This window comes from Quercus robur, chromosome 8 (genome assembly GCF_932294415.1).
Source record: "Quercus robur chromosome 8, dhQueRobu3.1, whole genome shotgun sequence".
Taxonomy (NCBI): domain Eukaryota; kingdom Viridiplantae; phylum Streptophyta; class Magnoliopsida; order Fagales; family Fagaceae; genus Quercus; species Quercus robur.
Window position 1 is genome coordinate 46,492,461 of NC_065541.1, and position 27,991 is coordinate 46,520,451.

General features: G+C 36.6%; 1 protein-coding gene across 2 annotated transcripts; it reads right to left on the reverse strand.

Moving 5' to 3' along the window:
• Positions 1-6,632: 6,632 nt before the first annotated feature.
• LOC126696594 (serine/threonine-protein phosphatase 5) lies at positions 6,633-27,804 on the reverse strand. 2 transcript variants are annotated; one of them, XM_050393302.1, is made up of 14 exons: positions 27,602-27,804; positions 26,062-26,152; positions 25,465-25,634; positions 25,308-25,379; positions 20,348-20,498; positions 12,860-13,069; positions 11,938-12,046; positions 11,724-11,841; positions 10,663-10,810; positions 7,965-8,213; positions 7,679-7,804; positions 7,496-7,596; positions 7,168-7,242; positions 6,633-6,996 (listed from the first exon to the last, which is right to left on the reverse strand). In XM_050393302.1, exons 2-14 carry the CDS (start codon positions 26,138-26,140, stop codon positions 6,937-6,939), a joined length of 1,668 nt encoding a protein of 555 aa, XP_050249259.1. In that variant the 5' UTR covers positions 26,141-26,152; positions 27,602-27,804; the 3' UTR covers positions 6,633-6,936. The 2 variants fall into 2 exon arrangements, with proteins under 2 accessions (XP_050249259.1, XP_050249260.1); XM_050393303.1 differs by lacking the exon at positions 12,860-13,069 and having other exon boundaries at positions 27,602-27,799.
• Positions 27,805-27,991: the final 187 nt, after the last annotated feature.

A 27,991-nucleotide genomic window follows, 5' to 3' on the forward strand; every position in this document is an offset into this window, starting at 1 on the left:
AAGCACTTTTATTTTGTACTATTTAGTTCTTGCTAATATTAGCAAATATTATTTGCAAACTGCTCGAGGTAAAAGACACAGAGATACTGATATATATGTAGGCATTTAGCAAGGTCTCTTAGACGATATTTGTTATCTAAAGACTTTGGCTTTAGCCATTCCCAAGTTTAATCAATCAATCATCATCTGGTGCTTTTATAGCCATACAAAATACATATGATCCATTTTGTTAGCGCACCACTTATTTGACTATTCTACAAATTCAAGTTTCTGTAGCCTCCATATTATCTGTGTAAGATTAGTCTCACTACAAATGAAATACACAACAAGATTTTTAATTTATATAGAAGCTGTACGCAGACATACATGGCAAAACGGGTCAAAATTTTCTGACCCGACCCAACCCGAAAATACATGACTTGAACCCAATTTTTTGGACCCGAAACAAAAACGGGTTGACCCGTGACCCGACCCAATCCACGACCCGAACCCGAACCATTTTTTAAAACTTTTTTTTTTGGTAAAAAAAATAAAATTAAGACAATATTAGTTTAATTGTTTGTTATGAGCTTTAAGGAAACAATTGAGACATTTACATAACTATATGCAAATTAATTAAAAGATGAATGATTGAGCATTCTGTAATGAGTAAAGATTTTTAGATATCAAATAGCAAAGCACATGCCAAGATAATCTGGTTATAGTACAGTTAAAAATATAGATTTAAAATTGTAGAAATGTGTGAGAAACATTCATAAGTGTGAAAATAGTGAAGCCAAAGTATCAAATTAACATAAATTATGAATGCTTAGACCTATTTTTTAACAATTTATGTTCAAAATAAATGGTTTTTCAAAATAAATTATGATATTTCTTAGAGTGTGTATTGCTCAACAATGATATGATATTCATAAAAGAGACCATGTATAAATAAGTAAACAATCAAACTTTAATATATATCTCAAATTAAAATAGAGTACCAACCACAATTGACAATCGATTATAAAATTAATTTTCAAGATTGCAAATTTCTTATATGTTTTTATTCTTTGTCAAATGAATTATCCAATAAGTCATTTGTAATTTTGTTTTATATTTTGAGATGTTGATATTGTGTAGAAATAAAACTTGTGTACTTGTTTTACTTATCTTTGTTTTATTTTGTTTTAGATAGCAATGCTAGGATTTGTATAATTTTAAAATTATTGAATAAGTATTACTAAGTGTAATTCATTCTTGATATAAGTGGTGAATTCAAAGTAATGCATTTTATATCAAGTAATTTGTTGCATGACTTTCTAAATAGCAAATACATGTTGTTTTCTTAAAAAAAAGAAAATTCATGTGAAAAATACGAGTCAACCCGACCCAACTCGCAACCCATTTGACCCGAACCCCTTTTTAACCCGCTAAAAATGACTTGTTTTTGACCCGCAATCCGATTGACCCGACCCGACCCGCCCGTTTTGCCATGTCCAGTACGCTGCAGTGCTAGGATTGCAGTGAATAATAGAAAATTGTTAGTATTGAATTTACAGTAGGAGAAGACTTGAAACTATTAAAATCATTTGCGGATGAATTAGCACTTATATTGCACTTCTCTCAAATCTAAGAACCTTTTCAATTCAACACACCAAAACATGCCTGGTTCGATAATATTTCCTATGTGTCTGTTGGATTTGACTTAATTTCTAATTTTTTTATTATCCAATATGAAAATCATGTGAACTGAATTGGACAATGCAGGCATGAGATTGTGGGTGTAGTGACAGAAGTGGGAAAGTAAGGTACAAAGTTCAAAGTTGGAGACAAAATTGGTGTTGGCTGCATGGTTGGAGCATGTCACTCTTGCGATAGCTGTGCCAACGAACTTGAGAGTTACTGCCCCGATATGATCCTCACCTATGGCGTCAAGTACTTTGATGGAACCATCACACAAGGAGGCTACTCTGGACATCATGGTTGCCGATGAGCACTATGTGGTCTGTATTCCAAACAAGAATGGGTTGTAATTTCTAAACATTCTAAGCTTTTCTAAACATTCTCGGCTTGGCTTGGCTTGATTCATTGGTCAGGTCAAGCTTGAGCTCAATATCAAGCCCAAACTCAGGCTCAATATCATGTTTTTGAGCTTGAGATCCAACACAAGTATATTATCAAGCCTATATCAAGTTTATTATCTAGCCTATTTGGTTTAGATGAGTAATCTCAACTTATAATTAATTAAAGTCTTAGAAGGATATGAATTTACTTGTCAAGTTCATATCAATTTTATTACCAAACTCATAAATAAGCCTAGGCTCAACTTGTTTTGTTACTTTTGTATCAAGTCTTGGTGTTCACAAGTTTGTTCACGAACAATAGTTTTTACTTGGGCTCGGCTCGTTTATTAAACAAGCCTAAAACTAAAGTTTAAGTTTGGCTTGTTTATAAACAAACAAACATGAACAAGCTTTTTATCGAGCCAAGCCCAAACTGTTTATAAACGGCTTGATTCATTTACAGCCTACAGTTTAGGCTCTCAAGTTTAAGTTTGGCTTGTTTATAAACAAACAAACATGAACAAGCTTTTTATCGAGCCAAGCCCAAACTGTTTATAAACGGCTTGATTCATTTACAGCCTACAGTTTAGGCTCTCAAGTTTAAGTTTGGCTTGTTTATAAACAAACAAACATGAACAAGCTTTTTATCGAGCCAAGCCCAAGCTGTTTATAAACGGCTTGATTCATTTACAGCCTACAGTTTAGGCTCTCTCTCTCTCTCTCTCTCTCTCTCTCTCTCTCTCTCTCTCTCTCTCTCTCTCTCTCTCTCTCTCTCTCTCTCTCTCTCTCTCTCTCTCTCTCTCTCTCTCTCTCTCTCTCTCTCTCATGCTAAGTGAGGCTTTTATAGGTAGTTTCATGCTAAGTGAGGCTTTTATAGGTAGTTTAAAGTATGAGTTTAAAGGGAAATAAAGAGAAAACAAAATACCACAAATTTGTTTAAGCAACAATTAAGCCAAGTCTAGATTTCAACAAGAAGCGGAGAAGACAACCTAGCTCTCCTAACTAAAACATAGCTCTCCTAACTAAAACATCGGTAACCGCATTACCTTGTCGCACGGTATGCAAAAAAGAAACTTTTTTAAGGAATTAACAATAGACAAAGTATCATTAAGTAAAAGGCCAAAACTCGAGTTAAGCAAGACACCATTTCTCAAGGCGTTTATGACAATTTCCAAATCACCTTCCAAAATAGAATTATCCAACCCCACTTCGCTGATTAAATAGGCTACTTGATACTTCACAACTCTGTCAATTTCTAATGGCCATATCTCACTTATTTAAAATTCAAACTATGTCAAATTTGCATCTATTTCAAATCCCCATGTGTCCACTTTCCAATTAAATAATTCACACCAAAATTTGTTATAGTGTAAAGATATGCCAAAAGATCATAAACTCATTGTTAAAGGCTGATTTTTCGTCGTTTGTCAAACCCATAGTCTCGTTGTGAAATTTGGGCTCTTCAAGGCCATAATAGAGTTATGGGTGTGCTGGAATTGGTTCAACTGCAAAAGATAGATATGTTATTTAGAACCAACCTGCGCACAAATAGCAATCCAAGAAACCAAGAAAGAAAAAAAGACAAAATATGCATGTGAAGGAACTAAGAAATTTAGAGAGAAAACAAGTAGTTCAATGGATTTTATTATTTATGTGTGAAACTCAAAATACTGGTTCCTTGAACCATAGGGTCTTTAAATCCGTGGAACCTGAGAATTATGGTTCCTTGAACCATAGGGCCTTTAAATCTATGAAACCCGAGAATACCAATTCCTTGAACCATAGGGCCTTTAATCTAGGGAAGCCAAAATACTGGTTTCTTGGGCAATGGGGTCTTTCTCCACGCTTGCTATACAATGGGCTTTGTCCTTTTCCTTCACCACTGTAGGTTCTACACAAAAACAACAATATAATTCAAATATTCTCAAATAATTGTTAGTTCATCAAGTTAAAATATACATTTCCAAACATATACATATATATACATAGACTTCATAAAAATTGGTCAGCGACGAGGTCTTTGGTTCCAAATCTCACAGACTTTATACTTTTGCACAAGACTTGTGAGATTTGGAACTCAAATCCAAGTAGCTTTGCTTGGACATCTCCTTCCAAGAGATTTAGATGAGGAGGATTTTGTGGGAGAGAGGAATTTCCTATTGGTGCATGCCAAATACTCTATAAGATACTTTCATTTTCTCTTCTTCTTTTACTTTCTATTTCTCTCTCTACTTTCTTTTACTTTTCTAGTTTTTGGCTTTTGGGTTTGTTCTTCCCATGGTTGTATTGTTGTTTTCTCATCTCCTCCTCTGTTGGTTCCCCCTCCTTAAGGGAATAAGGCATGCCCCTTTTTATAGTTGGGTTTGGATGGGTGTTTTCCCCTTTTGCCCTTTTATTTTGGTTTCTTGGATTTCACTCTGCTAACCCAGCCCCCTGACACATATTATCTCAACCAACCTTTTTTCTCTATTTTGGCTTTTGCAACCATAAAAGGTTTACTTGGCTCTACTATAAATAGACCAAAGGTCATTGGACAGGCTCTTGGTTTCAACAGAGGTTCCCTATCCTTTTCTATTGACATGCACCTTGAGATACCCACCACTTTTAGCCTTTTTAGTATGGACACTTTCCCCAGCAAAAGCATCCTTTAAAGAGCTACAATGGATTACCTCAAATAGAAATATTCCTCCCCTTCCACCAAACCAACACTCCCTAATTCTCACCCAAAAAAAAAAAAAAAAAACAGTGGATCTCCATTGTATGTCTAGGATACAGGGGTAGAACCCATTTACATACTCTATTTTACACATTGGTTTCTTTAGGGGTTGCTTTAAGAGTGTTTTATCTCCTCTTCTTTGTTTTTTTATTCTTTTTACATTATGACCATATTCCTCGGGCGAAGATGCTTTCAACCTGCTGGGTAATTCATGGTTTTTTGCCATGAATTTGAATATTCATGTTGGCCTTCCCATGTATCTGCCAAGGTTCTCTTTTGAAGGCCTGAAAAATGACACTTCAAGATTTTTTCGGCTTGATAATGACTTCACATGCTGAGCCACTTTTTCTGAAAAAATGGCATAGATGTTTTTTCCCTTTTTCGGCTTGACACGAACTAATTTCTTTTTTATGAAAAGTGGCTTTGAAGTCTGAAGTCCCAAAGCATCTTTTTCTTCTTTTGTAATTTCCTTCTATTTGTGGTTCCTCGAAACGTCAGACGTCCCTCTTCTGACTTGTCTACCAAGGAAACTTGGTCCTTTGTGGCTGTTTTTTTCATGGTGGGCCCATTGGGCTTGACCCTCCCTTTTTGCTAGGCTTTTTGGAGATCCCCTTCAAGGACTCTTTCGATGCCTTTTCTTGGTTCATTTGCACCTTATTCAATGTCATTTTCTCTTTTTCTTTATTGATGGGCTTTAAACCCATTCTTCATGGTTCTTCAACCTATTTTTACAAGAGTTTCTTTATAGAACCATGGCTCCTTTGTATTCACATAAGACCCATGATTTGATTCCTCGAGCTGGACTTCTTGTAATTTTTTGGGTATCAGCACTCATTTTGAGCACCTTCCGAGCCTAACTTTACCCTTAAACAATTTTATTGAAACAACCCAAACAACCCAAATAGAACTATATTTAGAGATTTTAATTTGCTTAACACATCTATGAACCCTTTGATGACTTGCTAGCAGTAGCCACACTAGGCCTTGCGAATCGGGGGAACTGCTATAGATAGATGAAGTATTTGGAGGATCCAAATTCAGGCCTGGAAGAGAAATTGACGTCAATTCCTTTGGCAACAGCAACATTGCAGACCACAATGCATTTTAAGGGGCCATACATAGGGAGACGGATCTGCATGAGCTGTTGGACATATCTACGGGCTATGTTTTTGAAGGATATGGATATGATGAACCTATTAGGTGATTTGGAATTCATTTCCTCGTTAACATCAATGTTTCTATCTTGTGTCTGATTGAAGAACTCAAATATGATTTCTACAAATTATGCTCATCCAGCATTGGAGTAAAATTTTAATTTTTCAACATGAAGAGACAACTTCAATGGGGATTAGTGGACTAATGTTAACTCATACTATAGTTTCTTAAAAAAGGATTTCGCATGTACTAAAACAATTTCAATTAACAATGACCACAGTTGCCCTTCAGACTCTCACAGTACTACCAATTACAATGTTCTTTCTTTCTTTTTCTTTTTTTCTTTTTTTTATCATTTGATATAGTTGACAGTGCAACTAAACTATAAGGCTCTTGACAAATACAAGAATGTTCTTTACAAGCTCATAATATGACCAAATCAGAATACATCACAAAATAATAATTTACATAGCACCATAGGGAACAATAACTTTTTTATATTTTAGAACCAATAACAAGACGTAGATGTAGCAAGAGCAAACAAGAACAATAACCAATTTTCCTGGACCATGCAGACGTCTACTCTCATAATAATAATGTTGTGGTTGTCCTTTAAATATGAGGACCAGTCAAACCAACCAAGGATAATGCACGCATTCATTATCAAATAATTGTAAGGAGAAAGCAACTTTATTTGGAAAGAACTTTGCACTTAGAGATACAGAAAGAAAATGGCCATACATTTTACTTAGAAGAGTTATTCAAGCAAGCAAAGTGAGTTTTCATCTAGACTGACCTTTCAGGGTCAACACTAGGGAAAAACATGAAACCATGTACCTTGAAACATTCTTGCCATTGATGAGAAGTACAAGGAGAAAAGGGGGGAAAATTTGTTCTCCAAAAAATCATCACAACATAAAAACTGCTTTTTTCAACATGTTTTGCCTCTTCTCTGGCCCACATCACCTAAAGCTATTGAAAAGAAAAGAATATACCATTGGCCATTCCAGTCAGCTGCAAAAATTATGAAAACATCCGCAGGAAGTTGTTTGCATATGCCATTGGCTTGACATCAGGGTGTGGCTGCAAATTGATTAATAACAGGGAGGGGGAAAAAAACTAATATCAGATTACCATTGAAAAACATCGAAAAAAAAGCCTCCACACACACAGAGGAGCATATTATAACAAAAGATAAAAGAAAAAGAAAAATATAAAAGTAAACAGCAGTTATTTGAAACAGTAGCTACTGACAACTGCTGAGAATGTAACAATGTTTGGCTTCAAATCAGGTGCTTCAAAACGAATAAAGGCGCCCTTGTTACCCATCTGCAAAACACAAATTACAGACCAACGTTATACATCAACTTTGGCACTATATCCAGATATTCTGAAGACACATAGGCATTACTTCATTATTTTATAACCAATCACAGAATTTTAAAATAAATAACACAAGCAATCATAAGTATCAGATTCTTCAATTTCCAAAAGAATATGCTACTCACTTACATTACAAATAAAAGTGAACTACATAAAACAATTGATCACAGTAAAAAAGGATCAGCCATGAATAACGTACCTGGTCACAGTAATTTGGAGCAGAAAATACAGTTATAAGTTTGCCATCATGCTCGATCTCATAACCCTCATCCTTTACTTCATGAGATCTCACAACCAAATCTGTCAATCGAGTAAAGTGTGAATTCACCGACTTGAGAACATTAGAAGAGAAGGAAGAAAAAATCACTTGAGACCAACTTACCTAAATTATTTTCCTGCAGAAACCTTTTCGTCACATCTCCACCAAAAGAAAGACCAACACCTCGCTTGCTAGGACCTCTTCCAGGGTTGGGTTGTGGATCACTCCATAGCAATTCACACATTAAACCTGATGAAATCCAGATAAGTACTATAAGCCCCATCCATCCAAATTAATAAGGCGGCTTACAATCACATATCTCAAAAGCTCTAACTTCACCTTGTTAAAAGCAATGTAAAAAGTCATTTGAAGAGAACAAGGGAGGACGGGGGGCTGAAGCCCAATTTACCTTCCTCGGGCGGTTCACAAAACCGGTCAATTGCTCTTATGTCAGAAAGTTTCACCCCATCAACACTAAAGAGACCTCCATGAACTACAAATACCTTCTCATTTATCACGTGTGCCAATGGCAAACAACAGAACACTTCTGCAAATAGTTCCACAAATGTATCACTCAACTTGGACTTGACCTCACCCTCAAAACCATATATCTTGTTCATGCTCTTGCTCTCGTGATTTCCTCTTGCGAGATATATGGCTGACAACATAAAAAGAAAAGGTTAAAAGATTATCAAACTGAATTGAAGGTTGCTAACACTATATTTAATGAAGAAATGAAGCAGCAGTATTGACATAGGACAAGCCAAAACAATTCAACAATAAAATTAACGAACATGAAAAATAAAGATAAAACTTAGGAGTTAGCACCAAGGCTTGCTTGGAGTCAGTACCAACCCAAATTCTAATTGTCATTGAAACCATAATGACTTATTACTAAAAATAACTTTGCTTCTAGAAATTAAAATACTAATAACCTAATAAACTACTAGGATTTAAAATAAAACTAGAATTGGCCAATAAAAATGCAATTGTATTGCAAAATAAAATAAAACTAAATTAACATAATTTTTGCTTTGAGCCTCCCACATCAAGTACATTCTAGAAACAGATGTGGAAAGAGCTGTATTAGTTCAGATCCAAAACCATATAATATCTATGCTGTTTGTTTCAATGGGATTTTTTTTTTTTTTTTTTTTTTTTTAAAAAAGACTTTGTTTTCTATAATACATTTTCTAGAAAATTGAAAATTGACCTGTTTGCCTGTTGTTGGTCACAACCTTGAAAATAAGCTAGAAATTCATTTCTGTTGTTTAGGTTGCATGGAAAACCATTAAAATTTCTTATAATTCAAAAAAATTATAAGAACAAAAGCTTTTTCACAAAAATAGATCCCAAATAGGAAAATACTTCTTAGTTTTGGGTCATTTGGGGGCTTGGGGAAGTATACCCCAAATTCAGAATCTATGCAAAATAAATAAATAAATAAATAAGAGAAAGTAACTGGTTTGAACAAAATAGATCCATTGGAATTGGATAAAAATCACCAGTTGGGTTGTGAAGAGAAAGGAAACGACGAGAGAGAAATTATTAGGAAAGTTTTTTGTGGCGGTTAGTGATCTGTTAAGCAATCAATGTTCCAGAAAACGTTTTCTGCTCTATTGGTCTTGTTTTCTATTGATCACAAAACATTTTCTGTTGATTTGCAAACTAATTAGGATCAGTGAAATATATTCTTTTTTCACCATTCTACCCTATTCAAAATCATACTCTCTTTATCACCTCTTGAATTGGTATGCCATTTTTTACTATTTCTATTAACTTTATTTTAGTTCTTCCTATACCTTTTCTGTTCCTCAACTTGAAATCAATTCACACTTCCCCATTGGTGCATTAATAGGTCTCATTTGCACATGATCAAACCATATCAAGTGACTCTCCATCTTTTCATCAATAGGGGCCACCTTTATCTCTAAATGAATTTCTTCATTTTGAATTCTATGTTTCCTTGTGTTTTTACTTATCTATTGTAACATTCTCACTTTAGCTACACCTATTTTATTAACATGTTGCTTGTTAATAGCCTAACATTTAGCACCATAGCTCTTTTCTCCTTAACTTAATAGGTATACTACGATCACATAATACTCCTAATAACTTCTCCACTTCATTCACACTGCATTTATCTTATGATTCACATCCTTTTCAATCTCTTTATCCTTATGATTTATTGATCCAAGATATCAAACTCACTTACTTTTTGGTATTTCTTAAGTATCAAATCTTACAACCCCCTCATTTTCGTTCGTACTTTTACTAAACTTACACTCCATGTTCTATAATTTAGTCCTACTTAGCCAACAGCCTTAAAGATTCACAGCACCTCTCTCCAAATGTCTAACTTGACCAAAACTTAACGTCTCATTTCATCCACTTTTTTATAGGTTCCCAAAAAAAAAATGAACTCATCCATAACCAGGGCAAAGAGATATAAACTTAATGTTGATCCTTGATGAAAACATAGGAAACCCACTTGTGATGCCCCCACTTGCTCTCACACTACTTACAGTCATATGTATCCTTAAGATGCCTTTGAGGAACTCATTTCTTTTCTAAGAACTACCACATAACCTCTTGAGTACCCCACCCATACACTTTTTCTATGTCAAAAAAATATGTGAATTTTTATAGTTTCTCAATATATTTCCGTTAGATGTCTAAGTATAGAAATAGCTTACATGGAAAATCACTCTAGCATAAAAAAAAATATAAATTGGTTTTCTGAAATTGTAGCTTTGTATCCTAACTTATGTTCAATCACTCTTGCCCAAAGTTTCATGTCTCCAATATTGTTTTTTGTGTCGCAACTTATTTTCCGTTGTACCAAACACCAGAAAATGCACCTAAAAAAATAATAATAATAATAATTCCACTGAAACAAACAGAACATAATTAGAATAGCAAAGAGCAAGAAAAATTATCTTTAAAGGAAACAATTAAAAATTAGGACACAAACATGTAAAAAGTAGATTTCCTGCATGACTTAAACAGCAGTGGCCAAGATAGATATGATTCTACAAAAATTGCTTACATAAGTAAAATGACCACACCAGAAGTGCAAAAATATATCAAGAACAAATAAAATTCACCTGCTGGCGACATGCACTTAAATGCAAACAAAGTGAGTATAACCTCCAGCGAAAACGATCCCCTATCCACAAAGTCACCGTTGAATAGATATGGATTCTCATCTGAGGGAAGCCCATTAAGCTCAAAAATATTTAAGAGATCATAGAACTGCAGGCATTATAAGATATAAATCAATAAATTAGTGCCATAGAACCAACCCCCCTTCCCCCCCCCCCCCCCCCCCCCAACACAAAAAAACCAAAAAAAACATAAGGATTGAAAGACATGACAGATTTTTACAAAATGACAATAACATAATCAGGCATGTCAATATGATGTAACAACTACATAGGGGGGGAAAAGCCTATATCTCATGCAATAAATAGCACCACTAGGGTCTAGATGAAGTAGAGAGATATTAAACATCAACTTTATATTTGGAAATCTTTACAAAGAGAGAAGAAATGTAACTGGGAATATAGAGATATCCAAGAAATAGAGAGCAGTCATCATGGAGCAGAGGACACCATAGGTTTGAAATTCTCTCTTTCCTATCAAAAAAAAGGATGTACCAGTTGAGCTATGGCTCATTGGTTCCCCGAAGGACTAGATTTATCAGGCATAATATCATAATTCTTAATTAAATCAGTCAATAGGTACCACAACCAGGTTTGATTTGATAAAACCTCCAGAACCAAAAATGTTGAATATGATATGGCAGCAAAGACAACTGCTTCAGCTTTAAAAAGATTGAGAATCACATTGTTGGCAATGTAGTGACGGTTCAGGAGGTCCTGTTTGGCTTTGCTAGTTAATTTTGCTCCAAAGCATAAATAGCAACCAGTACCCATCTTATGGTTTCATGACCATCTGAACCTACCCATTTATACACAGCTGTTGTATTACCTAGCAGTGCACTCTTATTCTCTATCATCTAAAATATACCCGATACCATTTCTCCTTTCTTCTAAAGAATAGCATATTCAAAATTAACTCAAAACCAAGCACATTTAAATTAGAAGTTAACTCAACACCAAGCACCCATTCAAGTATTTTAAAGATACGAAGGTAATGTAATTACCTGACCATGAACATCGCCACAAACAGTGAAATGATTACCATCAGGAACATTTATATCAACAAGAGAAGGCAAGGCTCGCAACATATCTCTCATTTGCAAGACAATCTGGAATGCGTATCTACATTGTCAACACCAAGATTTCAAAATCAAGAGATCAGAGTAATAATGTTTTAACCACATTTACAACACTGACAATCACGCTTGATAGACATACCGTTTATGTATGCACTTTTGATTCTTAAAATCATCCATCATTTTCTTCACAAAATCCAAGGTAACTACATCTCCATCTATTCTTGCACCAGAGTACTGTGGTTCCACATCTAGATTAGAAATCAAAAGGAAATTTCATTAGGCCTGAGAGATAAACACAACTATGATCAAGAAAATAAACTCTTCAAAAATCAGTCTTTATTATCAATCAGGAACAATCCAAAGTAATTCACTATAAATCACAAGTTTAAGATCTACTGTCAACTCTAACACAAAAAAGCCTAATTTCAATCCCAACAGCTTGGATCAGCTACACAAATCCTTTTAAGTAAAACCATTTAAGTCTAATTCTAATAAAATTACTGTCAACCATGACTTTTTCTTATTAGTTTTGGCCCCAATGGTAGTGGGAAGGGGAGATTCAAACTAATGACGTCCATTTCACTAGAGGTGCTCACAAGCCAATTGAGCTACCCCTTGGGGTTGTCAACCATGTCTCATTAGACACAACATAAATTACAATACCCTGTAAATAGCCTATTGCAAAATACGCAATGAAACTAAGGCTCCACTAATCCTCTTACTCTAGGGGAAGTATCATGCCAGTAGAAAAGGCAAAACCCCATTTGGTGCCTAAAGTCATGGACATATAAGGGAGGCATTAAATGTAATATCTCAAGGCAATATTTTCCCCTTTATTCACCAATTTTTTTTTATAAGTCCCCTTTTTCACCCTTTGAATTATGAAACTGCATGATACTTGAAAAAATATTCTCAAGGAAATACCCTATAAAAAATGGATGAATCTATCAATTGCAAAAAATAAAAAAATCTAGGTGCTAGAAGTAAATTTTTTTCTGAATTCAAATCATGAGAATGACTGATGGTCATTCTTTAATATTTTATTGACCGTGAGCTCAGACCTAGGTCATATACTTGACCCTTATGAAAGACACCACCACCGCAGCCACCCCACCAACGTGCCCCTAGGACCACCAGCACCACCACTAAAATTATTGCTACCACTATGGCTGCTGCCGTTCCCACTATCATCATCACTACTGCCACAACTGCTACTGCCACTGCTGCTACAGCCACTTCGGTGGGCACTGATGATGAATTGGGGCCTGTTCCTATAATAATATATAAAATAGTTTTTTTTTTTTGATAAGTAAAAGATATATTGATAAAAAAGGGAACACCCTAGTGCACAGGAAGTGTACAAGGGAAAAGAAGTCAAATACAAAAATTACAAGAGTCTAGGAAATCAATAAAAGAGGGGAAAGATTTATCTTGCAAAGCAAACAACCAATCCCTTAAAGTTCTAAAAAAGAGAAGCTTGAGGGCAGGAATAGAATTCTCAGTATCTTCAAAACATCTACTATTCCTCTCCCTCCAAAGACACCACAATAAGCAATGAGGAATGATGGACCAAATATAACCATTTCGATGACGACCAAAGCTGCCTTGCCAACACCATAACAGCCCCAGAACAGAGTGCGGCATAACCCAAGAAACTCCAAAAAGGCCCAAAACCATAGACCATAGATCCGAAGCAAAAGGACAATGAAGAAATAGATGGTCAACCGATTCACCATTTCTCTTACACATGTAGCACCAATCCAGAATCCACACCTTCCTTTTACGTAAATTATCAATCGTCAAGCATTTCCCTAAAGCAGCAGTCCAAACAAAGAAAGCTACTCTAGAGGGAATCTTTTGCTTCCATATACTTTTCCAAGGAAACCCAATGGAAGCGGTGCCAGCTAAAATTCTATAATAACCACTAACCAGGAAACCCTTAACTTTGTTAGGAATCCAACACATTTTATCCTCACCTCGCCCCCTTATATGCGAACCATAAATAGATGCCATGAAGTCGGACATAGACTCTAGATCCCGAGCATGCACACTCCTAATGAATCTCACATCCCAAAAGAGGACACCATGAGCGAACATCATAAGCTCAGCCACACTAGCATCCTTATTCCTACAAAATCTGAACAAGTCTGGAAATCTAACAGCAAGAGAAGTCTCCCCACACCACCGGTCTTGCCAAAACTTCACTCTAGATCCATCGCCAATATCATACATAATATGGTGAGAGAAAGAAGGCCATCCCTGACTGATATTTTTCCATAAACCAACACCATAAGGGCCAATCACAGCTCTGGAGAACCAGCCCCCCCACATACAACCATACTTTGTCTCTATCACTTGCCTCCAAAGGGCATCTACCTCAACCCCAAAACGCCAAAGCCACTTTCCAAGTAAAGCTTCATTGAAAAGTCTAATCTTCCTTATCCCTAAGCCACCCGCATAAATAGGAGAACAAACGGTAGCCCATTTAACCAAATGGATTTTAGGATCCTCTCCAAGACTGCCCCACAAGAAATTCCGCTGGAGCTTCTCAATACGGTTAGCCACACTAGCAGGAATAGGAAATAAAGAAAGAAAATAAGTGGGTAGATTAGATAGGGTGCTTTTGATAAGGGTGACTCTACCTCCCTTGGATAAGTATAAACGTTTCCAACCCGCCAATCTCCTCTCCATTTTCTCTAGAATAGGATTCCATATAGACTTATCCTTGAATTTAGCTCCCAAAGGAAGACCTAGGTATTTCATAGGGAGAGAGCCCTGCTTGCAGCCAAGAACAACCAAGAAAAGGTCAAAATCATTGACTACCCCAACCGGAACCAATTCTGACTTGCCCAGGTTGATCTTGAGGCCAGACACCGCCTCAAACCAAATAAGAATCATGCGAAGGAACAAAATCTGATCTAAATCAGCCTTACAGAAAATAAGCGTGTCATCTGCAAAGAGGAGATGAGACACCGCCATGGATCTTCCCTCCAAGTTACCTACACTAAAGCCCGACATGTGACCTTCAAGCACTGCTTTGTCCAACATACGACCAAGAGCTTCCATCACCAAAACAAACAACAAAGGAGACAACGGATCACCTTGCCTCAAGCCTCTGGTGCTACCAAAAAAACCACAAGGAGAGCCATTGATCAAGATGGAGAAGCGGACAGTAGAAAGACAAAAGCGAATCCATTGTCTCCATTTGGCAGAGAAACCACTTCTTTCTAACATCTGAAGCAGAAAATTCCAGTTTACATGGTCAAAAGCCTTCTCAACATCCAGCTTACAAATCAGCCCCGGCAACCCAGACTTCAATCTACTGTCAAGGCATTCATTAGCAATAAGAACAGGATCAAGGATTTGTCTGCCCCTCACAAAAGCATTCTGAGATGCAGAGATTATATCCCCCATCACCAAGCGGAGACGATTAGCCAAAACTTTAGCAATAATTTTGTAAACCCCCCCAACCAAGCTAATGGGCCGAAAATCTCCAATCTCATTAGCTGCATGTTTTTTAGGAATAAGAGTAACAAAAGTTGTGTTTAAGCTTTTCTCAAACTGACCATTGGCAAAAAAATGATGAAAAACAGCCATGAGATCCGGCTTAACAATCCCCCAGCAAGCTTGGAAAAAAGCCATAGGGAAGCCATCAGGACCAGGGGATTTATCACCATGAAAACTTTGAATAACATCAAAGATTTCTGCCTCTTCAAAAGGCCTCTCTAACCAATCCGCATTCTCCCCAGATATCATTGGAAAAACCAACGAATCCGGAAACGGCCGCTCAACCTGCTGCTCAGAGTACAAATTCATGAAGAAATGAGAAACGTAGTCTGCAATTATACCCTGATCCGACGACAAAGTACCATTAACCATAAGGCTTTCGATGGCATTATTTTTCCTGTTGGAATTAGCCATTCTATGAAAGAATTTGGTATTGGCATCCCCTTCTTTCAAATGCAACACCCTAGACTTTTGTCTCCAACTAGTCTCTTCCATAAGAGTCAACTTTTCAATATCTGAACGAAGGTTAGATTGAGCTAACTTCTCCTCAGCAGATAAACTATGAATCTCCTCTTTAGCATCCAAATCAATCAACTTACTCCAAAGGGCCTGTTTCTTAAAAGTGACATTGCCAAACTCAGTTTCATTCCACTTTTTTAAGTCCGACTTCAATGCAGCCAACTTCTTAGCAAGAATAAAACTAGGGGTACCATGGAACAAATAGGAAGCCCACCACTCCTTCACTTTGTCTACAAAGTTATCCACCCTTAACCACATATTTTCAAAACGGAAGGGAATTCTACCTCTTCGCTGACACCCACCCTCCAACGAAATAGGAAAATGGTCAGAAAGAACTCTAGGCATCCTTTTTTGGGTGAACTGAGAGAAGTGATCAGCCAAAAGAGGGGAGAAAAGGAACCGGTCTAGCCTTGAAGCAGAGGAAGAATTAGACCAGGTATAAAGGCCCCCTACCATATGAATATCCAACAACCCATGCAAAGAAACAAAGTCAGAAAAACCAAACATAGACCTGGAGAAGCTGGCAGCCCCCAAACGCTCAGAAGGAAAGCGGATAATATTAAAGTCCCCTCCAAGGCACCAAGGCAAATCCCACCAACTGATCAGCCCGGTTAGTTCCTCCCACATCAACCTACGCCTGTTGTTCAAATTAGGCCCATATACACCTGTGAAAGCCCACTCAAATTGGTCGCCTACATTTTTAAACTTGCAAGAAACTGAAAAATGCCCCACCGCTTCCTCCACCTTTTCCACAACCCGGCTATCCCACATCAATAAAATTCCTCCCGAAGCACCTTCAGAGCCCAGGTACAACCAATTGACATAAGGACAACTCCAAATACTACGAACAGTACCTCTAGTAATCCACTCTAGTTTGGTCTCTTGCAAACACACAATATCAGCCTTCCAGGATCGCAACAAGTTACGAATCTGAAGCCTCTTGTCAACTTCGTTCAGACCTCTGACATTCCAGGAAATAAGCTTTAAATTCATTGAGCAACGGAAAGAACCCGATTCCTATTAATACCACATCGCCTAGAAGATGAAGAGCCATAATTAATAGAACTAAACAACCCTTTCAACTCTCTTAAACCTTTCACCCCCGAACCTTTTGAACCACACGATTTCTTTTTCACCTCAGCCCTCCGATATAATACAGCTTCAACAGCCAATAAAAATTCTGTTGCTTGATCTTCTAAACCCACAAGTGACGTGCCAAGGAAGCTATCAAAGTTATTGAATCTCTTTTGAAACCAATCGGAGTAAGGTTCCTGACTCCTTGAAGTGTCCACACCCACAACACTATCCCCATCTACAAGAGACTGCTTCTCCTTGGCCAAGGGTAGAGAAAAAGCAATTGGATCAACCACTAGGGGCTGATTAGCTTCCTCTGAGAAGGAATCCGAAGCCCAATCCTCCACCAAAACATCATCTTCTTCGAACAGAGCCAAAGACATGTTCGTGACTTCAGAAAAATCCAACGTAACAAGCTGTTGTTGCTTTTCCAAAACCTCTGTAGCTTCACAAGGAGGCAAAGCAATCTGCACCGGAACCTCAACCCTCCTCCCATCGCGTAATTCAAGAAACCACTGCTCCGAGTTTCCCCATTTCTTGTCAAAAATGCCGGAATGCTCCTGGAGAAACAGTCGGGGATCAAGCATTAAGCTCTCATCGTAAACTGTGGAGCAAACCGACCCATTCCTGAACTCCTCGGACTCGTCGGAGCCGAGAAGCACAGACTCGGCTACATCGGAAACAAGAATCGAGTCCGTCGTCGCCGGTGGCTCAAACCTGGCTTCGACGGACTTGTCGGTTCTGAGAGAATGGGCAGCGGTGACATCGGAGACCCCATTCCTGGCCTCCTCGGACTCGTCGGAGCCGAGAAGCACAGACTCGGCTACATCGGAAACAAGATTCGAGTCCGTCGTCGCCGGTGGCTCAAACCTGGCTTCGACGGACTTGTCGGATATGAGAGAATGGGCAGCGGCGACATCGGAGACCACCGACGACCTCAGAGGCAAAGTCGAAGGGCACGGCGACGACTGGAAGGATCTCGCGCCAGGACTTAACCAATCTGGAGGATGGGTCTCTCGCGACGGGCAGGTCATGGTAGTCGGAAGTTCTTTACAAGCAGATCTTCTGGGCTGCCAGACCAACGAAGTCTTGGGCTTAAGTTTGGGAACATGAGGTGGGTTAAGTGGGGGGGCTTCAGCTAGAGCATTGGGCTTAAAGACATCTTTCAAGGGCCCAACACCAGAACAGCCCACTTCCTTAATGTTTGAACTCTTAATGTCCCACTTGCCATTCAGCCCACGTACCAAAAGAAAAGAAACTTCTAGCGAGAGGGGAGAGTCAGCCATTGTAAGAGCGTCATCCTGAAGATTAAGCGTGACTTCATCCTCAGGAACTGTGCTTACCTGCCCAGCACCCCTATCACGCAAATCCAGGCTCTGAGACTTCTGACTGCTCAATCTAGACTTGTGAGCTAGATTTGATTTGATAGAATTTTGAAAATTGGGCATTGCAAGCTTTCCAGTTCTACTACCACCAAAGGATTTCCGATCACCTTCCACCGCTGCCGCCAGAAAAGACTTATGCTTTCTGGACTTTTGCAATGACGGAAACGGGGCAGAAAGAGGTGGCAACTTGTCGCCAGGAGAGACGGGAGCAATGGCCTTGCGAAGATGAAAGCCAAAACCTCTCCACCCACTACCCAGCTTTCCTTCTGGTACAATGATGAGGCCCTTCCGACGACCATGAAGAAGCTCAGAGATCATAAGAAAGCTTCCATGTGCATTGAATCCCATTTGCAAAATCAGAACCTTATTACCATCCCTGAAGGTTCTAGCAAAGTTATCAGGACGGGTATTTGACAAGTGATCCTCAATATACGTAAGCAACCGAAAAGCACTCTCTTTTCCCATGAAAACCGATCGGAGAGAATCCTTATATCTTTCAAAAATGCGTAACAAGAAGAAAGAACCACCCTCTTCCACAGAAAATTCAAACGATTTGGATTCGAGAAAAAAGAAAATGGAACCACCCATAGTTTCAGAACTCAAATACAGAAGATCACAATATATGAATCAATTAGTTTATGTTACAGAAGAATTTTCTTCAGGAAAATACAGAAGAAATCTTTATAACCATAAACCATCTATTCCCAACTACTATCTATTCCCTTCAGCAAATAACTTCAACCCCTATAATATATAAAATAGTAATAATTAATACTAATTGACCTTAGATTTTAACCTATAAATTATAAAATTGAATAGATTAATATTAATTAAGCAAGCCTAGCAATAAGGCCACTATCGTCTCTAAAGTGAAAATAGGTGGGAGTCTAAATCCTCATATTTAGCCTAAGTTCAAGCTATTGAAAGTGCAAAACCCCTGCAGTATATTGCAGATATTTGCTGCCAGAAATACCCTTTTATAGGAATTATTTTCTATACAATCTCCATCTTTAAGGTTCAGAATTGCTACAGCAACCGAACTTCTAGATTATACATGTGTAACCCAAAACTTGCACCATATTTGTTTACTTTTTAAAATACAGCACTATGCCATATTTTTAGCTTCACTAAGTGGACTTTTACCAATTCTAATGCCTTCTGACTGCTCCAATAAATATTCATGTGTCAAATGTCACCCTTCCTAAAGTTTTCAAAATAATTTTTTAAAACCATCAAATACTTGCATATGTTCATTTTTTACATCAACATAATAAAATTTTACCTATGACAGAATGGCTAAATAATTCAAAAACTATTTTATCAGTCAATGAACTCAAAACAAACAATACTGGAAATGCTTCAGCATTTGTGTATAACAAATGCAAGTTTTAGACAATATTCACAATAACATATGCTTTGAAATAGGTTGCAACATAAAAGCTGTAATTTTGCAAATTTTACCTATGGCAGAATTGCTAAATAATTCAAAAATTACTTCATTAGTCATTGTTATTAAAGTACTCAAACCAAACTATTCTGGAAATGCATCAGCATTTGCGTATAACAAATACAAGTTTTAGACAATATTCACAATAACATATGCTTTAAAATAGGTTGCAGCATAAAAGCTGTAATTTTGCAACAGTGGACTTAGCTACAAAATAAAATTTGATGCAAGGAATCAAAACTAGATTTAAAATTTCTGAATAAATTTTGAAATACAATAAAACGGGAAAGATGGGGAAAAAAAGGGATGTGTTGAAACCCAATGCCAGCATACATTCTTTAGGAGCTGACGCCTAAATAGGCAACAAGCCAAGCCTACAGTTTTCATATTGCAACCAAAGAGAATAAGACAGATGAGGCTCCTACGATCATATTTCATTTACTCCTCTAACAGAATGTATTTAAATTTACACATTCATCTGGCAACAATAGGCATAAATACATATCAAGATTCAAAGCAATATAGCAGTGATTGTTCTGAACTAGGAAACAATTTAGAATCCATTGACCATGATTCATATGGAGTAGTAGATACTGAAAATACTATCAAAAAAATACCTATGGAACGATAATCTATAGAATCGGCTATTGAACGCCTTTCAGACTCGGGTACAGAAATTGCTTCCTCAAATTTAAGTTTCATCACTGCTTTCTCACATTCCTTCAATTTCCTGGCAGCATCAGGATCATTCGGAGATAATTTCTTGACCTAATTTTAATGAATGAATGAAAGATGTGAGATATATATATATTTGTACATCAAATAATATTTGTTAAAGAAAGTATGTTCTTGGATAGCTTGCATTTATTTTCCCCCAAAAAAGAAGACGATAGAACTGCATTATGAGTAAATAAAAATGGAAATGAGAAAGAAAAATGTGTTATACACTAATTTTTGTGTAACTTCAGAAATGCATGTGCCCATTGATTTAATGAATTAAAAGAAAACAAATCAGATGACAAAATAACAATGGATTGCACCCCGAAGGGTAGCACAATCAGCTAGGGACCACACTTCAAGAACAGAGGTCACTAGTTTGAATGTCTTCTCCACCCCCCCCCCCCCCCTTACGGGTGCCAACTTACTGATCTTTGAAAAAAACAAAAATCTACATAACAGGAAACACATGATATAATAACAACCATATGTGCAAATACAGAAAAAAAAAATTTCATTCTTTATATTTTTTATGATAAACTAACACAGAAAGATGGTTCCTAAAAAAAATTATAATGTCTAAATTGGAAACACCAAGAGATGCCAACTAGTTGAACTACAAGGCTCTTGGCATGATTCCTAATAAAATAAATACATAAATAATATACACAGCCTTACCTAAGATCTATATGTATATTTATTATAGGCCACAAAACACCACTAAGCTGCAATAAGATTTCACAAAATGAAGGGTAAGTATTCAGTTAAAACTCACTTAATGTTCTCCTTTAATATAGAACTTTTTAAGTCAAGGATGTATGTTTTGGACGTCGGGGTAGATGACCAAAGAAAAGGTGTCTAGCATTTCATCCTGCAATGTTACATTTATTAGTGTGTTTATGTTGACTAGAGTGCAAACCTCCTACCTCTCAAAGCAGTTTGTTCTACGAAAACTTTTTTTTATTTTTTGATAGGTAATCATAGATTTATTTCATAAAAAGGGCATCATGTTCACAATGGTGAACACTCAGAACTTAAAACGAATACAAGTACCTCAGGAAGAGATACAAATAGAAAGAAGAAATTCAAAAATGGGAATACATTGTGTAAAACCCCAAATTTTACCACACTGAAATAAAGTCCCAACTATTATAGGCTTCAAAAGATCTATTGATCTCACAATATCTTCAAAAGTATGATTATTATGCTCCCGCCAAACTAACCACATCGAACAAGCTAGAACCATATTCCAAATATTAGAGGAATGCTTCCCCGGCTAATTCCACCAGCCAAAAAGAAGGGAGGCTACTGTCTTCGGCATCACCCACTGGATTCCAAATATCAAAAAAACTTCACTCCACAAGGCATAAGCAAACTTACAATGGAGAAGAAGATAATCCACAGTTTCCTCATCACACCAGCACATGCAACACCAATTAACCAGTGGTAAACGCCTAAGAACCAGATTATCAATGGTAAGAATACTACCCCTAGCTGCTGTCCATAAAAAGAAAGACACCATTTTAGGTTCCTTTGTACTCCAAATGCACTTCCAGGGAAAAGAGATAGAAGAAGAGCCATCCGGATCAGCTAGCAAGTTATAATAAGAGCGAACATCAAAGACATCAGACCGATTCAACTTCCAAGTCAACATATCATCTCCCCTCCCCACTTGGCATATTAGAATAATGATGCTTAAGCAGAGAGCATTCTCTCTACCTCCCTTTATGAAAAGCTCAACAGAACTATAAATTACAGCTTCTATTACCCCCTTCTAAATTAGAAACAACCAAATCAGAAATCCAAGCTTCTTTGGAAACAGCACAAGCAAACAGATCTGGATAGAGATCCTTTAGAGGGATAGGCCCACTCCAAGTGTCATTCCAAAACCAAAAAATGAATATGATGGCCTTCCCCCACAGCATACTCCACATGTCTAAAGAAACTCTCAGCTCCTGCTCTAATATTCTTCCACATTCCACAGCCATGGGTCCCTCGAACATCCCTAATGCACCAACCCCCAGTATCCACTCCATATTTGGTTGCTATAACCTGATGCCATAACCTGTGAACTTCTTTCCCAAAGCACCATAACCACTTACCAAGCAAGGCTTGATTAAACAACCCCACCCTCCTTATACCCAAACCACCTTCCTCCATCGGTAAACAAACTTTCTCCCACGCAACTAATGAATATTTAAAGACCTCATTAGAAGTCCCCCAAAGGAAATTCCTTTGTATCTTCTCCAATCTGACTACTACAGCTTGAGGAATAGTGAACAGTGATAATAAATATATAGGAAGACTCGAAAGAGTACTCTTTAACAAAGTAAGTCTGCCGCCCTTAGACAAATATAACTGTTTCCACCCCGAAAGTCTCCTTTCCATTTTTTCTAAAATTGAATTCCATATCGAGAGATCCTTGTAATGTGCCCCAAGAGGCATACCCAAGTAATTCATAGGTAGATTTCCTACCCTACAACATAACAGTATAACACACAAGCTAGAGCATGTAAGTTACCTACCTCACCTACTGGCACAATCTCACTCATACCAACATTAACTTTCAAACCTATGATAGCTTCAAAGAAAATCAACACCATTCTTACATATAATTATTGTTCCTAGATTGGAAATTTGCTTTTAAATGTGTCAATACTTTCTCTCTTTTTTTTTTTTTTTTTTCTTTTGCAGGGAAGGGAAGAGAGGAGATGAGTGAGAATACTGCATTGCTTAATTATTTACGCAATAAAAATTTTTTTTAAAAAAAAAATTACGAGCTTTTTTGCTTATGTACGTACAGCTTTTCCCCCCAAAGAATTACATGAATTATGAAGAGTGCAAGACCACTAAAAAAAATATCTAACAATCAATGATTTCACCTTCTTAACTGTGTGTCCGTTTAAAGTTTTGTTGTTCCTCTCCTCCACATAAAGGAACCATCTTCCAATTACAAACAAAAGAACTATGATGTTTACCCAATAAGCATCTCCACCCAAAAGAAAATCTACAACCGTCCCAAGCATCACCCAATGTACCCCAGACATAGTAAGATGCAAGGACCACATAAAATTTAAATTCATCTGTTATTCCTCCACATAGAAAATCCCACTACAGCTTCTCCAATCTATTTCCACATACATTGGAATAGTAAACGGTGATAGAAAATAAGTTGGTATTAGACAATGTACTTTTTAGAAGGGTCAACCTCCCACCCTTGGACAAGTATATTTTCTTCCATCCCACCAACTTATTTTCTATTATTCCAGCATTGGATTCCAAATCATTCGCTCCTTGAATGACAAGCCCAATGGCATACCATGGGAATTGCTAACAACTCTATGATATAGAATATTTCAAAATGAAGATAGAATGCCTCATCTCCTCCACTACACTTTGACATTAACCAGACAAGCAAGCACCACTTGCTTTTTTCACCATCCTTAATTGCCTACCTTTTGCTGCTCCTTACTCAATTTGGCTGCCATCAATTGGGTCATTTCTAGGGGAAAAATTTCCCTCCTTCCTCTTCCCCCTGCTTTCAAAACAACTAGCAAGGACTTGTAGGAAATTGCTTCTTAGCAATCAGATGTAGCAATATCCTCAGAAATCACACTACCACTAATTTCTCCCTCTAGATCCTAACAAAAACAATATAAGGATTAAGGAGGGCCTTAGCCGCCTCAAGGATTTAAGTGGGCTGTGCTATTGGGCTGAATGCAGATCAGCAACTTGGAGAAACATGCATTTCTGAAAAGAAACCTCCCTTTTTGGATATGCTTTCTCCTTTACCAAAATTTTTTCCTTCTTGGGAAAGAAAGGAGTGACAATATATTGATGCACACAAGCTTCAAAATTGATGAAAAATTATTAAATATTTGCACAAATACATAAACATCTACTACATCCCATTATAAGTGTCTTCTTTGCAAAATGCACTCCTAGCACTTTATTTTGTGCCTCTTAATGAAATTCTATAACTTATCAAAACTAATTATAAGAAACAATAAATGCATTGAAGCTTTGTCTAAGTATTGTTTAGCAAAATTTCCTGATGTTGATGTTGAAAAGTACCAAATGAAAACATTTCAACTATGAAATAAGGAGTTATACAGAAAAGAATATTTCAATGTTCAACTAGTTTTTTGGTTTCTCTCTAGTAAACATTCTGTATACTAACTTATAAAAAAAACACATCCTGTATATAGGGTGAAGCCTGCTGTTTCTACATCAGTGAAATTTTAGATTACTTACCAAAAAATTGTTAAGACTTATAGATATCATTCCAGGAAAAAAACTGGTTGTTGGACAGAGGAAATTTTTAATATGAATAAAAAATGACAAGGAATTGTTAGGTCAACCCGTACTTATATAGATTTAACACAAATAACCACAGTAACTCAATTCTTCAATGATTCAAGCACTAATAGAGGGGATGGAGTGATTTGTAGTGTTGTTATACATAGCTCAAAGAACTGAGTGGAAATATATGATATTGATACAAACCATGTTTAGACTGACAGAATCATGTTGCATTGAGTAAGAAACTACATTGGTGACAAACACAAGGATGCAAAAGGTGCTCAACTTCTTGTACAATATTCAAGATAGAAAGAAACTTAACTACTTTCAAAAAATGGAGCACAAATGTATCAAATTTAATTTAAAAAATCAATAATATATGTCAGATTTAGAGGCAATAGAGTTGCATTACATATTTTACAAGATAATCCAAAAATCTTTCAAATATTTATCAGGGAAATATTGAAATGATTATCTCCATACTTGTCAACCAAAAAAGAAAAAAAAAAAAAAGGAGGAGAGGAAACGCATTGAAGCCAACCACTGCAAACAAAATACCTGCTGAAAATCCTTAAGTGCTTCTTTGAATTTCCCCATGGCAAGATAAGCCGTTCCTCGCCTGTAATAGCCCTGTTAAGAGCAGATAACCATTAAAAAAAAAATAATAAATTTAAATTGCACAGTTATTACATATGATTTAGGATCACAAGCATGCCTTTGAATATTTAGGATCAACTTCGACAGCCTTTGAAGCATCCTGTATGGCACTACCATATTCCTCCCGTTTAATGTGTGCAAATGCACGGTTGGCCCAGTATACAGCATTCTGACTGTTCAATTCAATTGCTTGCGTATACAAATCAATAGCTTGTGTATATTTGCGGGCTGAAAAGTGAAGTGATATGATTAGCCCAGAAAACAGCATGATAAAGGTAGCAAACTGTCCTTGACAAACACAACACTGATTAAAGAAAAATTATGCAAAAAAGAGTGTTCACCAGGGAAAGAAAAATAGGTAACCTAAAATACCTTTCCCAGGAGTTATTGTATTCAGTTTACTTGCCGGAAATTCAGTAAACCATATTTAGGCAATGCTAAAGAGACTGCTCTTCAAATTTGAATCCAATTTGAAAATTTTAGATTTCCTTGATATTATATTTTATTAAAATGAAGATATCAAGAGGATGGTGCAATGCTTTAACAGAAACACACCCACTTTTTTTTTTTGGGGGGGGGGGGGGGGGGGGGGAGGATAACACTCAACACGTGCATATAAGGAATTTACCTAAGAAACAGCTTGCAGAAACATTACCTTGGAATGCTTCATTTGCCAGGACTTTGATTTCTTCGGCACGCGAAATACTAGAATTTTCAGTTTCCATACTGGGCATAACCTTTTGTTTCTACAAGAAGTCAGATTGAATGTTAGTAGATAAAAAGATTCCTTGAACATCCTATTATCCTCTTTTTACAATGTTTTACTTTGACCTGCTTTATTAGAAAAATAAGAATCAGTAAATTAGCTAAGTATTTTGCATTTCTCTATGTGCCAGGGAGTACTGGAGTGACAAATAACATTTTAGAATAGATATAAAAAGTCCATCAAATTATCAATTACCAATTTAATATTATTAAAGCCCCACATGGTAGCCGCAATTAACCTTCCCTAATTAACTTGCCCGTATGAACTTGGACTAATAAAAATAGTACATACCATATATGTGAGCAACCAAACTTCCTCTTTTAAGTACATACAAGAAAAAATTTTCAAAGAATAAGAAATTACTGTCTAAGGAAAGTTAGCATCATAAAGTTGACTCCTAAGAAAGCTAGCATTCTTCAGGGCACAAGCTAGAAAGTAACATATATTCAGGAAACAAGTTTACCCCGAGCATTTGGTGTTGCAAAAATTTACTGTGCAATCGTATAACAACCAATGTGAAGAACTTAATAACCCACACCTTTCTTTCCATTTTTTAATTGGCACACACACACACACAAAAGGTCTCTATTTAATGTCGAATCTAATAAACGCAATTTATCTCAATAACAAAACTGCAATGAACAAACGAAATCAAGCTACCGGGAATGCTAACTATGAAAAAAAGTATACCAAAACCTATGATAAATAACTGCATTAGACCAGACACGACATGATAAATGTGCCAAACACAAACCAAAGCCCTTACACTAAAGCACTTTCCTCACAAGAAGTTCTGATTAAATAGTTCTCAATACACTTGCATTTTAAAACGTACTAAAAGTGAAACTTAATGTAGGCTGAAATCCATAATTTACAAAAATCCAAAAAATCGTATAAATGCACATAAAACGGTCAAATTTTTATAATTTAAAGAAAACCAAAATTGGTGCCCAAATTTAATCTGCATGACACAATTCTCATACACTAACAAAACACTGATCAAAACTAATTCAAACTCAACATAAATTGTGCACTAATGCGCCAAGAATCAGCTACAAATATAGATACACATACCCAAAAAAAAAAAAAAAAAAATTAAAGCTTGGATTTTTTTTATTTGGGACCTTGGAAAATAAACACTTCCAAACAAATTAACCCTGATCCAATAGCCCAAGTCAGCTTTTTACAGAAAAAAAATCCAAAACAACACAACTCCGTAAGATTCAAAATCTAATCTTTTTTATCATCTCTCAATCTAAGAAACCAAAGGGCAGCTCCCCCTTATTTGATTCCCGAGAATTCGCAGGAAAACATAATGCAAGGAAATGAAAATTTCACTTTTTTTTTTCTTCCTTGGCTTTTTTCTTATAAACCAAACAGAGAATAACTGGAAGGAAAGAAAAAAAGAGTAAGGAACAACAGTGAGAACCTGATGAAGAGAGGAAGAAGCTATTGCATTAGCTGAGAATAGCCGATCTCGAAAGAGAGATAGAGAGAGAGAGTTGGAGGGAAAAGTAGAGAACTGAAAAACCCTAGTTTTTCCGAAGTATAATGTAAAGTATAAAGTACTACCTTAGTACTACTACTAATTGATGGTGTTTGTGGCTCGAAGGGTCTTGAAGACTTGAATATTATTGGAGGTGTACTGTCTAGTCGCCTAGAATAGAATAGAATAGATAAGTGTAATACAAATTGGGGTTTTTTTTTTTTTTTCTTTTTTCTTTTTCCTTGATCTTCTAGCACAAAAGTAGGCAATTACAAATTCTCTCTCAATTTTTAATTTTAATTTTTTAATATTGTTTGTCTTCCCTATAAGAGT

What these genes read in the sequence shown, in the direction of transcription:
- LOC126696594 (XM_050393302.1), bottom strand. Translation starts at nt 26,140, where the DNA reads ATGCCCAGTATGGAAACTGAAAATTCTAGTATTTCGCGTGCCGAAGAA. An exon ending in TAAGTGCATGTCGCCAGCAG is followed by an intron (nt 8,214 to 10,662) that starts GTGAATTTTATT and finishes TTATGTTGTCAG; the next exon opens with CCATATATCTCGCAAGAGGA. An exon ending in TTGTTACATTCTCAGCAGTT is followed by an intron (nt 6,997 to 7,167) that starts GTCAGTAGCTAC and finishes ATCAATTTGCAG; the next exon opens with CCACACCCTGATGTCAAGCC.